Raw genomic sequence first — 13,630 nt, forward strand, 5'->3', positions numbered from 1 at the left:
ATGGGGAGTCATTTGTAGGGGTGGAAAGAAGTCATGTTTTAAAATGTTCTATTTTATCAATGTTTTAGGCAGTATTTGTATTTGTTACAGGTGAGCTGCTGAGTTCAGTGGTTCAATGGTCAGATGCAGGCCAAGATGAGATTGTCATGTGCAGATCTCAGGTGAGTTCAGTTCATTTTAATGTCTTGACATGTTCAATTTAAAAAGAAATGTGTTGTCATTTAATTGTTTTTATGTGAAAATGTCATTGTGGATATGTATGCAAATTATACAAAATTTTGAGGTTCTTTTGAAATAAAATTTATCTTTTTTTTAAACAAATCTCTGTAAACCAAAATAGTATTTCTGCTTATTTTAATGGTGTCAGATTATGATCAATTTTGATTGAAATCTAATAAAATTAGAGTCAAAGTAAATAGGGAATAGGCTCACTTTTGACCCAAGTGAAGATAAACGGTTCAGAGAAGGGATAGATTAATAAATCCATTATTCAATTTTTTTTAAACCAATATTGTGTCGAGTTCAGTGCACATGTTGAAATATGTTGGGGAGAGATAATGTTAGATTTTCCAGATTTGTGAAAAATTATATGTTACATTTTGTAATATATTTTTTTTCTGAGGGACCATTTAAAGGCTCAGATTTTAAACAATTCTAATTTTTGTCAGTTATTAGCGGGTTTAGCCTTTAAAAGGCTAAATTTACATAAACAACCAACACATCTGCAGTCGCAATTTGCCGAATGTTTACATTTAAAATTGGCCTTATAAATTCTGTATATGTAACAAAAAAATGATTTTTTTGGGGGGTACTTTTTTGTAGAGCATTTATTTACTACATGGATAAAATCAAGAATACATTTTCCTAGATTCTGATACCAATAAAATATATATGCAGTCAATATTTTTATCTTTACAGGTGGATCCTCGTTGTGCTCATCATTGCACCACAGATTAATGCAGTAAGTATTTTATTCCATCTTTTACATACAAATTGTTCATTAATGGAATAAATAAGAAGTATTTAAAATATCCGTCACTTTAGTGAAATATTATAGCCCTTCTTGCATTTTATTCTGATATTCTGTAAAAAAGAACCCCTGCTATGTTGCAATTTCTTATCCCTTACTCCTACTCATAATCCCATTTGGATTATACCAGTGTGAGCCAGTTTAATGCACACTGTGAACTTTATTGCTGTGTTATGATTTGATTTTTATAAACCGCGTCTTTCAGCAAAGGGCAGCTGTACATAAGAGGATGTATAAACAACTCTTACAATCCAAGAATTGCAATCATTTTACTTACCGAAACAGTTTATGTTAATTATTCTGTGGATATTTATATGTGGATATCCAACATATACAATGGTAGTCAACATTTATTTGGATGAAGTCCAGCAAGTGACTAGTTAAGAAGTGATATGTTGATGCATTGAATTGCATGCTACATTTTTTTGATACATTTTTAAACAATGTTTAACACTTTAAAAGTCTAATTTGCATAAAACAATTCATATTTTCTAATGTTATTCCTTGAGAGCCATATTCTGAATTTAAAAGTCAAAATATTTGTAAATGGGTGCCCTTTTTTGTCATTTCACAAATTTTAAAGTGGAAAAAATACTTTTGACAACATTCTTATGCAGTTGCTAATTAATGAGTTTGCATTCCAAAGGTCTAATGCAAAAAAAAATGAAGATTAAAGCAGTTCTGAATGTAATATCTCAGTTCTGTCACCAGCTCTTGCCGTATTTTAGCTCACAGGTTAGCAGAGAGCCAGATGCAACCTTCAAAAGAGCCACATGTGGCTCCAGAGCCATAGTTTCCCTATCCCCTGGATTAGGCCATGATTTTGCCTCAACATGGCACCTCCCAATTGCATTGGGTTTTCTTTTTCTTTGTCTAATTCTTATTCCAGGAATGAAATATTGATCCTTATTTGGACTAAAGGTGCCACAATGTATAAATACTTCAATACTAACATTTGATTTTAAATTCTAATTATTCAAGTAGGCTGGACAGTTCCCCTTATCCCTTATTATGAATTCCTTACATTTCTTTTCTCCTTTCTAACCAACTAAGATTTTGTCATTTCTTTTACACAAAGTGAATATAAAGTATTTCAAACTAAATTAGTATTGACTTGGCTTAGATTTCGCCTGTTGACAAAGCTGAAATCAACATAGATTTCAGTATCTGCTGTATAAACCTCCTCCAAATAAATATTTTGGCTTGTTAGCAAAACATTTTGCGATGTTTGCCGGGGATGTTAATGTCTCCGTTTTGGCTGGGAACGAACGGTCTGCTTTTGTAGGTGTGGAGTGGCTTGTTAGCAGCTTCTCAAACTATTTGAAAAATGATAAAGCTCCCACATCTCTCGCATCAAGGTCATAGCCATATTTGGCCATTTGTGAAACCTGTTAGGTGCATTCCTATTAGAGGCTTTCCACTTTTCCCAGGAAAGTCAAAATGTTCAAGGAATCACAAGGAAGGGCCTTAACAGGACCTCATAGTCATACACTTTCTCTTATTCTAATTAATAGTTACCAATCTCTTAATCTAATCAATAGTTTGTGATTAAAATGTATGCTTTTTATTCTTTTTCAGGGAATTGTGGATGGTCCATGTGATGGTAGAGACTGTACTCAGTGTCGATGCCTCCCTGCTAAAGGTGCAAGGGTAAGTAGTATTTCTTATCAATATTTTCTAATCAAATCAAATACAACCCGAAAAAAACAGAGATATATTTAAATTAATCTTTTTTTTTAACAGCACTCACAATTCCTTTCATATTCTAAAATCCCCAATGTAGATTATAAAATAAAAATAAAAAAAAGACATTAAACACTTTGACTAAGGCAGACCAGTTTGTAATATTTAGGGCCCTCTGCTGGTGAAGAACGAGATCATCCTACGAGATGTTTTCAATAGTGTTTTGGGAATTACTTTTGTTTTTATATATATTCTGAATCATTTGATATTAGTTATAGTACTTTGAAAGTTTACAAATTTGGGCATAAGAATTATGACAAATATAATGTGGATGAATGATATTTTACTCATAAAAGTTGGCCTACTCTTCATGAATAACTTCTTCTATCTATAACTGTAATTCCTAGAAACAGGCAGAACAATTAAATTATCTTAAATGGCAGAAATTGCATATATATCTTTCACATAAAAATATGATCTCACTCATCTTTATGTACTCTGCTGCAGTTGAACAAATTTACCAATGACCGCGCAATTGAGTTGCCGGGTAGATTATCCATTCGTTTTTAATACCTATGGTTTCTCAATTGGTTTACATCAATACTAAATTGCATCATTTTCTATTATTTCGTGAGGAAGAAATCCAGATAAGCAACTACAAACAGTAAACAATACATAATAGAGTGACTTAAAATATATATATATATATATACTATAATATGGTTTCTTTTTAGGGCTCGCCTGGTAAAATAGGCAAGCAAGGACCAAGTGGGCCAATGGGACCCTGGGGCATTGTGGGACGCCATGGAGAGAAAGGAAGGATGGGAGCGCAAGGATCACCAGGACCAGAAGGACCCAAAGGAGGCCGAGTCAGCATATTAATTCAAATTAAGAATCACTACAATGTGATGAATGAGAAATGTTTTAAGATTTTTTTTTTTATCTACTGGACATTTTAGGGCAAAACTGGTCCGCCAGGTTTTCCTGGAAATGAGGGCTCATTGGTGAGTCAAGAAATCCATTCAGAAATCCAAAGTCTTGTACAATTGTTAAGGTATCTAATTATGATTTTTAGGGTCACCCTGGAGCAGGTGGTGAGCCCGGTTATCCTGGAATAGATGGCTGTAAGGGGGCTCCGGGTCAACCTGGTATTCCCGGTTTTCCTGCTCCAGATGGTCTACATGGATCTCCTGTGAGTAGAAACGTTGCCATTTTCTTTTAAAAACTGCAACTACAACATTATATTTAAACACTATTACATTTATTTTAACAACATTTGAGCATTTCACATCTACACTTTCATTTACATGCAAGCAATATTCAGGTTTAAGAGCTTCTCATATGAAATACAGATTTTTTAAAAATATTTAATATCCATATCAGCATAAAATAATTGTATTTCTCCTTACCAGGGATTCAGTGGCCCAAAAGGACAAAAAGGAGATCCCACATTTGCTGATTACCCTCCTGGACATCCTGTGAGATTTTAAAATAAGGAATAATACTTTATTTAAGGCTGTTATTGACTTTGATCACTGTTATTTCTATTTACATAATTGTATTATTTTCTGACAGGGAGATCCTGGTCTACCTGGAGCTCCTGGTCTACCGGTATGCACGTTATATTTACATAAATTAAAATATTATATACATATACATTACATCCTATGTTAAAGCTCACTCTGGCCCCCAAGTTACATTAATTTCCTTTTTTTTTAGGGTGAAGTCGGCCGTCTTGGACCTAAAGGCGATTTTGGTGTTCCAGGACCACCTGGAAATCCAGTAAATATACTCTATTTTATGTCATGACTATAATACACGTACTTCTACCATTTAGTGATCACCAATGTCACTTTTACCTTAATTAGGGCGCGGATGGTTCTAAAGGTCCTCGAGGACCACCAGTGAGTTACTCGCCATATAAGAACTTTTTTAAATATTATAATACTATTAATCTACATGAAAAGGATAACAATATTATGTTATGTTTTGTTAGGGTGACCCTGGAAGACCACAGCCAGGCACAAATGGAGATGATGTAAGATGCTAATTTTGGTTCAAGAATGACCTTGTTGATAGATACCTGGTGCGAAGATTTTTACTACTTTACATGTACTGCATTAGGGTGAACAAGGCCGACCTGGTGAACCAGGACCACAAGAAATCATTGCATTGCCCCCTGACTTCCTCCCACCAAAAGGTTCCAAGGTGTAGTTGAATTGTTGCAAATCATGTGATTGATCTTGTCAATCATCATGAATAAAATATATATTTAAATGGATATATATAGTTATATGTATACTCACAAATATTACTCATCTGTGCTTTATCCTTTAAGGGTGACTCCGGTTTTCCGGGACCATGTGGACCAAAGGGAAAACAAGTGAGATTTATTATTTTGGTACTTATAGAAATCAAGGTGTTCTTCATATTGTATGTTTTTTTACTTTAACCAAAAGGGTTATCAAGGAGATTCATATGACATTCCCGGAATGAAAGGAGAGGATGGAATTCTTGGTTTTCCTGGACAGCGGGCAAGTTATTTCACAATCATAATGAATACACATCGGAAACTACCATTGAATGATACACTTATATGGATGAATTTGTTGTTTGATTTTTTTTTTTTAGGGTTTCCCAGGGTTAACTGGTATCCCAGGACAACCGGGACTTGAGGTAAAACCAGCAATGAAAGGACCAACGAATTCATGATATTACTGTAAAATATCCCAATTTACAGTATGTGTTTTGAATTCCAGGGTTTTCCAGGAGACAACGGGCTTCCAGGTCTTATTGGGAGACCTGGCCCAAAAGTAGGTTTTCTTTAGGAATTATAATTAAAGATCAACTGCCACTTTTCAATATCATTTCCCAATGAATCTTGTTACATTTAACAGGGCTACCATGGAGAGCCAGGTCTACCTGGACCTACAGAGTATCAGAAAGGTTCTGCTTTCAGAGGTGAAATTTTCTTTACCCTTTGTATTTGGCTACCGACTACTCATTGCAACCTACTCTTACTTTGAGTCCAGAAAGGTCTCAATTCATATTTTAATATTTGGTTTTATATACACAGGAAGAAAAGGTGAAACAGGATATCCTGGAGATCCTGGTTTACCTGGTGATCCTGGAATAAAAGGCCTAACAGGCCCTCCAGGCCCAAAAGGACTCCCACATCGAGGTTTGAAGTTTGTAGTTAGTAATTTAAACCTGCATTACTTGAGTTAGAGGTAGTCAGTGGAGTATTTTAGTAGTAGTAGTAGTATTGGAGCATATTGTATGCTTGGTTTTTACACACCAAATGAAATAATGCTTATACCTAAACTGTCTGTTAACAATGAGTCTAACATTGTGTAGTTGACAAAATGGTTTTATTGCTTAGGTCCCCCCAGTGTGCCTGGTCCACCTGGAGCACCAGGTCCCAAGGGATTTAAGGGAGAGCCAGGGAGGTTCACAGACTTAATTAATTCAATCCCTGGACCAAAAGGAAGAAAAGGAGTCCGTGGAATTAAAGGTGTCATTGGACCTCCTGGTAAACCAGGTAAAAAAACACCAAGATCGGATTTTCTCACTTATTTTGTAGACATGCTCTAAAATCAAGTGTGTTTTCTGTGTGCTCCACTTAGGTTGTGGTGGTGAGTATGATGTCCTTTGTTAAAGCAACTTTAATATCAATGTATCAAAGTATCTCTTTTGAAATGTCACTGTCTTACGGTTGTTGTTTTTTGGTTGATTTTACAGACCATGAATGTGTGCCTGGTTATCCCGGCGAACCTGGCGATCTAGGACCCCGAGGCCCGCCAGGAAATATAGGACTCAAAGGAGTTAAAGGTGACAAGTAACTTTTCTGGGGGGGTACATTTCAGTAATCAAACAGGAGAGGAAAAAAAACATGTCTTTGCTGGCAATTCGTTTATTTTTTAAAAGATCGGATTGCACTTTGAAGATAGTTGTGTTAATTTTTAGTAACTATTTTTATGGTTGATGATCCCCACAGGATGCGAAGGAGACTGTAAATGTGAGTTTCCTGCTGGACCACGTGGTCTACCTGGTCCCCCGGGTTTTCCAGGAGATCCAGGATTACCTGGAACTCAAGGAAGTAAGGGCAAACCAGGATTGAAAGGAGAAGATGGTCCCCCAGGGAAGAATGTGAGCATTTCTAATTTACAGTAATCACTATACAGTGCTTAATTTATTAATTGAATCTCCTGTCATAAAGGTTTACACTTTTTTTTTAAATGTCAGAGTTATTGAAGTTTTTTTTAAACCAGCTGTTTGTCGAAATGGAAACAAAAAACGTTTTGAACTAAAGGATTTGCTACAGTAATTATTTGCTTTTTTTTTTACAGGGTTTTAAAGGGTATAGGGGTGAAAACGGAATAAAGGGTGAAAAGGGGGATAGTTTTTTCACAGCAAAAGGTGAGTAGAGCCTAAGTTGTTAAAAAATTGAGTTCCCCAAAATATATGTATATATTTATTCATTTATTTATCATCAAAAAGGTATAAAGGGAAACCAAGGAGACAATGGGAATCCTGGTTCTCCTGGGAGACAGGGTAAAGGTGGCCCTGATGGTCCTCCTGGACAGAGAGGGGACCCTGGACCAACAGTAAGTGTTTTTACTGTAGATGTAAAGGATAGAACATATTGTTTACTTATATTCTTTCTTATACATAGTTTCATACATGAAGCTTAAATATTTTGGAACTGGTTTGGAATTCTTTCTTCACACATTTTTACAGGGTGACGGTTTCATAGGTAGGCCTGGTCCTAAAGGAGACCCAGGTGTAGTTGGTTCCAAAGGTTTTCAAGGTGTTCCCGGGCTGCCGGGTCCTGGTGTACCTGGTCCCCCGGGTCCTGTAGGAGAGAAAGGAGATGATGGGTATCCGGGTATTCCAGGGAACCCTGGGCGAAAAGGGCCCCAAGGTTGGAAACTTTACTAACTCGATCAAGTTGTTTATTTAAAAAGCAAGTGCATGTGGTTTAGAAAATAAAATCTCACTTTGTGTCATTAGGTGAAGCATGTTGTCATGGTAATACAACTGGATCTCCAGGTCTTAAGGGAGAACCAGGCTCACCAGGTAAGACTTCCGACAGCACTTGCCTGCATTCTCGACTTTATGCCGTTATTATATCTATATATATGTTCATTTGAAACTATTTAGGTATACCAGGTTGGCCTGGAAGTGATGGAATCTCAGGTGACATAGGAGACCCTGGACCTAAAGGCATAAAAGGAGAAGATGCTGGAATAGGAGTGATAGGACCTCCAGGTTGATAATCACATTTCAAAAATCTAATGTAGCGGAGCAATTTTTAATAATTACTGAAATAAATAAACATTTGGTATTTTTTAAAAGGGCTACGAGGTTTAACTGGAGATCCAGGTCGCCCTGGTACAAACGGAGATAGCATTGATGGTCCTCCAGGCCGTACTGGGCCACCAGGACAACCTGGAAGGAAAGGTTCCCCTGGAGATACACTGTATACTTTGCCGGGTGCTCCAGGTGATCCTGGTCCCCCTGGAAATAGAGGAAGGAAAGGGGGACCTGGCCGTCCAGGAAGAAAAGGAAATCCAGGCAAGAGGATGCAAAGTACATTTACTAAACATTAGTTCTGCCAAAATAGAACATTTGACATTATATACACAGGTGGAGACGGCCCACCTGGATGGCCTGGTCGTAAAGGAGAACAAGGATTTGATGGAGACCGTGGAGCTATTGGGCCTCCAGGCTTACCATGTCCATCAAACGAGTTAATTGGCCCGCCTGGACCTCCAGGTCCTCCTGGAAAACCTGGACGAAGGGTACCAGGTGGGTACACATTTTTAAAACTCCCAATTGTAGATGTGGTTGGATTTCTTCATCTTTTAATGTCGTACCATGTAGGCTATCCTGGCCCAAAGGGCTCAAGGGGAGATATTGGGCTACCAGGTCATGGTCATATGGGTGACAAAGGTGAGCGAGGTCGTCCTGGTGAGCCTGGGCCCCCAGGACCTGTAGGCCTTGCTGGTCCTCCAGGAGATATTGGAAATGATGGCTGGCCAGGACAGAAAGGTGAGCGATTTCTGTCAGTGGAACTCAAATTAAAACAAGGTAGAGTATGTAAAACTTAATGGAATCCGAACTTGTTTTCTCATTCAATCATAAGGTCAATTGGGATTTCCTGGCCGGGATGGGATCGAAGGTTTACCAGGCCCTCCTGGGAATCCAGGACCCGTAGGCAGGCCGGGGGAAAGAGGATTTAATGGTCAACCAGGTGGCACAGGAGAGCCAGGATATCCTGGTATTAAAGGTATAATGTTTAAGGATTTACCTGATTTGCTATTGACTCAAGCTGAGGAAACTCCAACCAGAACCTTTGTGGCTCTGATGCATGAAATTTTGGTCCCATTTAGGAAAACGTGGTCCTAGAGGAGATCCTGGTCCAGCAAATGTTGAGAATTTTAAAAAGGGTTCACGAGGACTTCCGGGCAGAAGAGGACAGACTGGTCCACCAGGGCCAACAGGCAATTGAGATACCCTTTTCTATAAATAATACTGTATGGTTTTGAAGATAAAACATAGAGAAAACCTTTGTTTTTTTTTAGGTGGAAAGGGTCGAAGAGGAGAAATTGGGAATCCAGGACAGGATGGGTCCCCTGGTTTTCCAGGAGCCAAAGGGGATGTTGGCGTCCCAGGCAGATCTGGTATACCTGGAGATCCTGGAGAACCTGGGCCAAAAGGTTTTCCTGGACAAAGGGGATACCCTGGAAATAATGGAGATGTGGTACAGAAATGATCTTAAATTATTATCTTTGTCAATTAATATTGATAACAATTATTATGTTGTACACAATTTCACAATGTACAGAATTTTTTTTATACATTATAAGCAATTTAGAATGTTATTTTTATACACTCCATACCCTTCAATGACATTCCATTACTTTTGCCAGTTTTTACTCTTTGTCTTTGTTTAGGCAATACAAAACACATTCATAGAAATATTAACAATTCATGAAAGACATTTAATTATACTGAAAATGGACATCTGTGTTATGTAAAAGGGTGATCCAGGATTAACCGGTCGTCCAGGAAATCCAGGCTTTCCAGGAAATCGAGGAACCAAAGGTATAATCTTTAATCCCAAGCAGTTGAACTAATTTGTTTAGCATATGGTAGAAATTGGCTAAAGCACAGAAAACATTTTCCAGGTGATCAAGGAGAATCCTATGGACACCCTGGCAGACCAGGACATAAAGGAATTAAAGGAGAAAAGGGACAAAGTGGTAAATTGAAAGCATTGCATTCTAAAAGTGTTGATACAAACACTAACATTCTCTCTGTTCATATTTATGTTGTCAATGGGTCATATTTTGGTCATTATCCGAGTGAATACACTTGTAAAACTCTGATGAAAAGGTATCCTAAAATTTGGTAGGACTAAAAGCCTGCAAACTTTGCAACTGTTGACCAATCTGACCGAAAAAAATACAAACAAACATCTTAAAATGTCACATTCGATAACATTTTATATTTTGTCCAGCACGGAATGGGGATCCAGGGGACCCAGGTGATCTGGGCCCTAGGGGATATCCGGGAAATCCTGGAAGGCCTGGCATTCCTGGTGAACATGGAAGAGATGGTGGACCAGGTAATTTTTAGTATCTACTTGCCAAACTGATTAATTTAAGATTTTTTTTTGGCCTTTGGAGTCTGTCATTTATGAGATAAATTTTTGTAGGTTCCCCTGGACCTATTGGCCCACCGGGTCATCCTGGTGTTCCAGGTGTGGAAGGTGATAGTGGGTACAAAGGGCCTCTGGGCCCACCAGGCCCAAATGGACCTCCAGGTACAGTGTTATAAGTATTGAATGAAAATGAATATACTGTATTTTGTAATTTATTTTAAGCTTTTTTTGTCAAATCATACATATGTTTTTGATTTCTAAATAAGGACCTCCTGGGCCTCTTGGTCTTCCTGGACTAAATGGTCTAAGAGGGCCAAAAGGAGTGAAGGGAGGAAGTGGTAAGAAGATCTAATAGTAACACTTTATTTGTTGTTATTATCTAAATTTGCATCTTAAAGATGTATTTGTCATTTCCAGGAAGAACTATCAAAGGAACTATAGGACCAGAAGGCCCTCCTGGAGATAAAGGTTCCATGGGACGGCAGGGGGATCCAGGGCCTTCTTATGCTGGTCCGAAAGGCCTTATAGGTCCACCAGGTGACCCAGGTATGAAATATCCAATCCATCAAGATCAAGAAAAAACCCATTGCATCAACAAATGCAATAATAAATAAACACCATTGGTCAGTGTCCTATAGTTGTTGACATTGATTTCAATGTTGAAATTAATTCAATTTATTTCCTTCATTAGGTAGACCTGGTCTTCCAGGAGAAGCTGGTTACCCCGGGAGACCATGTGACAAACCCTTGCCAGGACCAATTGGAGATCCAGGATACAAAGGAGCTCCTGGGCCCGAAGGTGTCTTCATGTCATTTTCATGCGTAATGTCCTTTTTATTTTATATATTTTTTTCTCTATTTAGGTCCTCCTGGTCGGAAAGGTGAACCAGGGGTTGTTTATGCCAGCAAAGGAGATCCAGGGCCAGATGGCCCACCTGGGCCTTCAGGTCAAAAGGGCGTTAAAGGGTCTCCAGGAACTCCAGGAACATCGTCATATCCAGGACCTCCAGGACCAAAGGGTAAAATCACCTTCAATGTTGACTCAAAACTTCTATTCTTAAGCTTTGTTGCATTTTGACAGGTAAGAGAGGCCCTCCTGGTTCTGAAGGTTCTCATGGATCTAAAGGACCAAGAGGAGATCCTGGGCCACCGGGTAGGAATGGAAAACCTGGACCACCTGGAGACATTGGTAAGTATCACGGAATCTACTCCGTATAAAATACGATTAAAACTTATTTAGGACTCTAGAGTGATAACCAAACATATTACTTTTATGTTTTACCATGTTGTATAGTCATGCATTGCTAATGAATTACCTAAATAACTATCATAAACAGGTGCTAAGGGGGATCGTGGAGAGACTATTATTGAAGAGCCGGATAGTGCACCAGATGGCCCACCGGGACCACCTGGTTACCCAGGACCAATTGGCCAACCAGGCGCCAGTGGTCCACCTGGGCCTAACGGACCAAAAGGCAAGTATTTATTTATACATATTTGAAAATCTGCATGAGTACATATGTTTATGGATGCATCAGTTCTGAGTTTGGGGTCGATTCAAGGCATTGTATCTCATAGAGTTCTTATGCCTTAGTTGAGATCTGAACTCGACTGAGAAATATTCATTCAACATTTTTTATTCATTTTTTAGGACCAAAAGGTCGACCTGGTTTACAGGGGGGCCCTGGAGGTGTTGGCTTTCCAGGTCCTCCAGGTCCAGTCGGTCAAAGAGGAGATTCTGGTCAGCCAGGATTTGTTGGGCCTCCAGGTGACTCATTTAAATCACATGTTCTGTATTGTATTTCATTTATACACATATAATATCATGTATTTATCCATTTTTCAGGCAGCCCAGGTGCCATTGGTGACCCAGGAGTACCGGGTTATACCAGGTTAACGAGTTCAGGCTTCCTATTGGTTCTTCATAGCCAGTCAGTTGAAGTTCCACAATGCCCTGAAGGCAGCAATAAGCTTTGGATAGGCTACAGTCTAGCCTACCTAGAGGGACAGGAGAAAGCTCATACACAAGACCTTGGTGGGTAAAATCAGGCATGGAAGTTAAGTGAACAAACGTGAAAGTTAGATTGTTTGACTTATGCTAAATATCAATTCTATTTTTCAGGACAAGCTGGCTCCTGCTTGCCAGTATTTTCCTCCATGCCTTTCTCTTATTGTAACAAAGCTGCCTGTCACTATTCCGCTCGGAATGACAAATCCTATTGGCTCTCTACAACGGCCCCAATACCAATGATGCCTGTCTTTGGCCAAGAAATCAGATCTCATATCAGTCGCTGCATCGTTTGCGAGACGCCATTACCCGCTGTGGCTTTCCATAGTCAGGATTCTACAGTTCCACCATGTCCATATGGTTGGAGAAGCCTTTGGACTGGATTCTCATTCCTCCTTGTACGTATGATTAGAAGAATGATTGAGTTATTAGTAAGAAAAACTGGAAAGTGACTGACTTTATTTAAAGTCCATTCAAAATAATGGCAAATTTTCTTCATTTTGATCTTACTAATCCTTTTTTTTTTTTAGGAAACTGGAGCAGGCGATGAGGGTGGTGGTCAATCACTGTCATCCCCCGGTAGCTGCCTCAAGGACTTTCGGACTCACCCAATCATTGAGTGCCAAGGCGGAAGAGGGGCTTGTCACTACTTTGCCAATCTCTACAGTTTCTGGCTAACTACTGTACACCCTGCAAAAGAGTTTGCCAGACCCAGGCAAGCCACCATCAAGGCTGCTGAAGAGCAGCGACACAAGGCCAGTCAGTGCCAGGTTTGTCTTAGACAGTAGAGAAATTCCAGGAGATTTTGGGCTATCTACAGGAGAAGGAGGCTTTGGAAAGTCAGGTGCTCACAGCTCATACCAACAATAATAAGGTCAAAGAAATTTTGGTATCCAAATTAAAGGTAACAAGCATAGGTACAATTCATACATTTACTGTAATTGATTTATTATGTTTAACTACTCTTGCTCGCTCATTTTGAATTGATTTTTTTTTTGTCACATGTACATTTTATCACACTAAAGTGCCATCACCAACACGTATGATTGAAGTGTTTGTCTTATTGTGTTTTTAATTGTCTTCTCTTATAAGAATCATAGATTGATTATTTGATAATGCTGTCTGAATGTATTGATCCAGATTGCTGTATTGTTCATTTCATGATGATAAACTAGAACTTTCCCACAGGTATGAATTTGAGTGTGAATGATTAGTCTATGTGAAGCTCTGATTGACACAC

General features: G+C 38.7%; 1 protein-coding gene across 1 annotated transcript in view; it reads left to right on the plus strand.

The window, feature by feature from the left end:
- Window positions 1-13,420, plus strand: part of LOC144201734 (uncharacterized) — a 30,458-nt gene extending 17,038 nt beyond the window's left edge. Inside the window, exons 8-54 of the mRNA XM_077724496.1 lie at window positions 91-161; window positions 919-961; window positions 2,609-2,680; window positions 3,448-3,582; window positions 3,673-3,717; window positions 3,789-3,905; window positions 4,126-4,191; window positions 4,289-4,324; window positions 4,433-4,495; window positions 4,582-4,617; window positions 4,710-4,751; window positions 4,838-4,921; window positions 5,052-5,096; window positions 5,173-5,247; window positions 5,345-5,389; window positions 5,473-5,526; window positions 5,611-5,674; window positions 5,790-5,894; window positions 6,096-6,254; window positions 6,340-6,348; window positions 6,455-6,544; window positions 6,711-6,862; window positions 7,063-7,132; window positions 7,214-7,320; window positions 7,454-7,637; window positions 7,727-7,792; window positions 7,877-7,984; window positions 8,072-8,290; window positions 8,363-8,524; window positions 8,600-8,767; window positions 8,862-9,005; window positions 9,109-9,219; window positions 9,301-9,479; window positions 9,760-9,823; window positions 9,907-9,981; window positions 10,239-10,346; window positions 10,437-10,544; window positions 10,649-10,720; window positions 10,800-10,928; window positions 11,074-11,181; window positions 11,246-11,401; window positions 11,464-11,571; window positions 11,720-11,857; window positions 12,034-12,150; window positions 12,229-12,417; window positions 12,505-12,788; window positions 12,921-13,420. Coding sequence (XP_077580622.1) covers window positions 124-161; window positions 919-961; window positions 2,609-2,680; window positions 3,448-3,582; window positions 3,673-3,717; window positions 3,789-3,905; window positions 4,126-4,191; window positions 4,289-4,324; window positions 4,433-4,495; window positions 4,582-4,617; window positions 4,710-4,751; window positions 4,838-4,921; window positions 5,052-5,096; window positions 5,173-5,247; window positions 5,345-5,389; window positions 5,473-5,526; window positions 5,611-5,674; window positions 5,790-5,894; window positions 6,096-6,254; window positions 6,340-6,348; window positions 6,455-6,544; window positions 6,711-6,862; window positions 7,063-7,132; window positions 7,214-7,320; window positions 7,454-7,637; window positions 7,727-7,792; window positions 7,877-7,984; window positions 8,072-8,290; window positions 8,363-8,524; window positions 8,600-8,767; window positions 8,862-9,005; window positions 9,109-9,219; window positions 9,301-9,479; window positions 9,760-9,823; window positions 9,907-9,981; window positions 10,239-10,346; window positions 10,437-10,544; window positions 10,649-10,720; window positions 10,800-10,928; window positions 11,074-11,181; window positions 11,246-11,401; window positions 11,464-11,571; window positions 11,720-11,857; window positions 12,034-12,150; window positions 12,229-12,417; window positions 12,505-12,788; window positions 12,921-13,178 — 5,007 coding nt within the window. The 5' untranslated portion in view covers window positions 91-123 and the 3' untranslated portion in view covers window positions 13,179-13,420. The remainder of the gene's footprint in view (window positions 1-90; window positions 162-918; window positions 962-2,608; window positions 2,681-3,447; window positions 3,583-3,672; window positions 3,718-3,788; window positions 3,906-4,125; window positions 4,192-4,288; window positions 4,325-4,432; window positions 4,496-4,581; window positions 4,618-4,709; window positions 4,752-4,837; window positions 4,922-5,051; window positions 5,097-5,172; window positions 5,248-5,344; window positions 5,390-5,472; window positions 5,527-5,610; window positions 5,675-5,789; window positions 5,895-6,095; window positions 6,255-6,339; window positions 6,349-6,454; window positions 6,545-6,710; window positions 6,863-7,062; window positions 7,133-7,213; window positions 7,321-7,453; window positions 7,638-7,726; window positions 7,793-7,876; window positions 7,985-8,071; window positions 8,291-8,362; window positions 8,525-8,599; window positions 8,768-8,861; window positions 9,006-9,108; window positions 9,220-9,300; window positions 9,480-9,759; window positions 9,824-9,906; window positions 9,982-10,238; window positions 10,347-10,436; window positions 10,545-10,648; window positions 10,721-10,799; window positions 10,929-11,073; window positions 11,182-11,245; window positions 11,402-11,463; window positions 11,572-11,719; window positions 11,858-12,033; window positions 12,151-12,228; window positions 12,418-12,504; window positions 12,789-12,920) is intronic.
- The last annotated feature ends 210 nt before the right edge of the window (window positions 13,421-13,630 follow it).

The sequence above is a fragment of the Stigmatopora nigra genome, chromosome 9 (assembly GCF_051989575.1).
Source record: "Stigmatopora nigra isolate UIUO_SnigA chromosome 9, RoL_Snig_1.1, whole genome shotgun sequence".
Lineage (NCBI taxonomy): Eukaryota > Metazoa > Chordata > Actinopteri > Syngnathiformes > Syngnathidae > Stigmatopora > Stigmatopora nigra.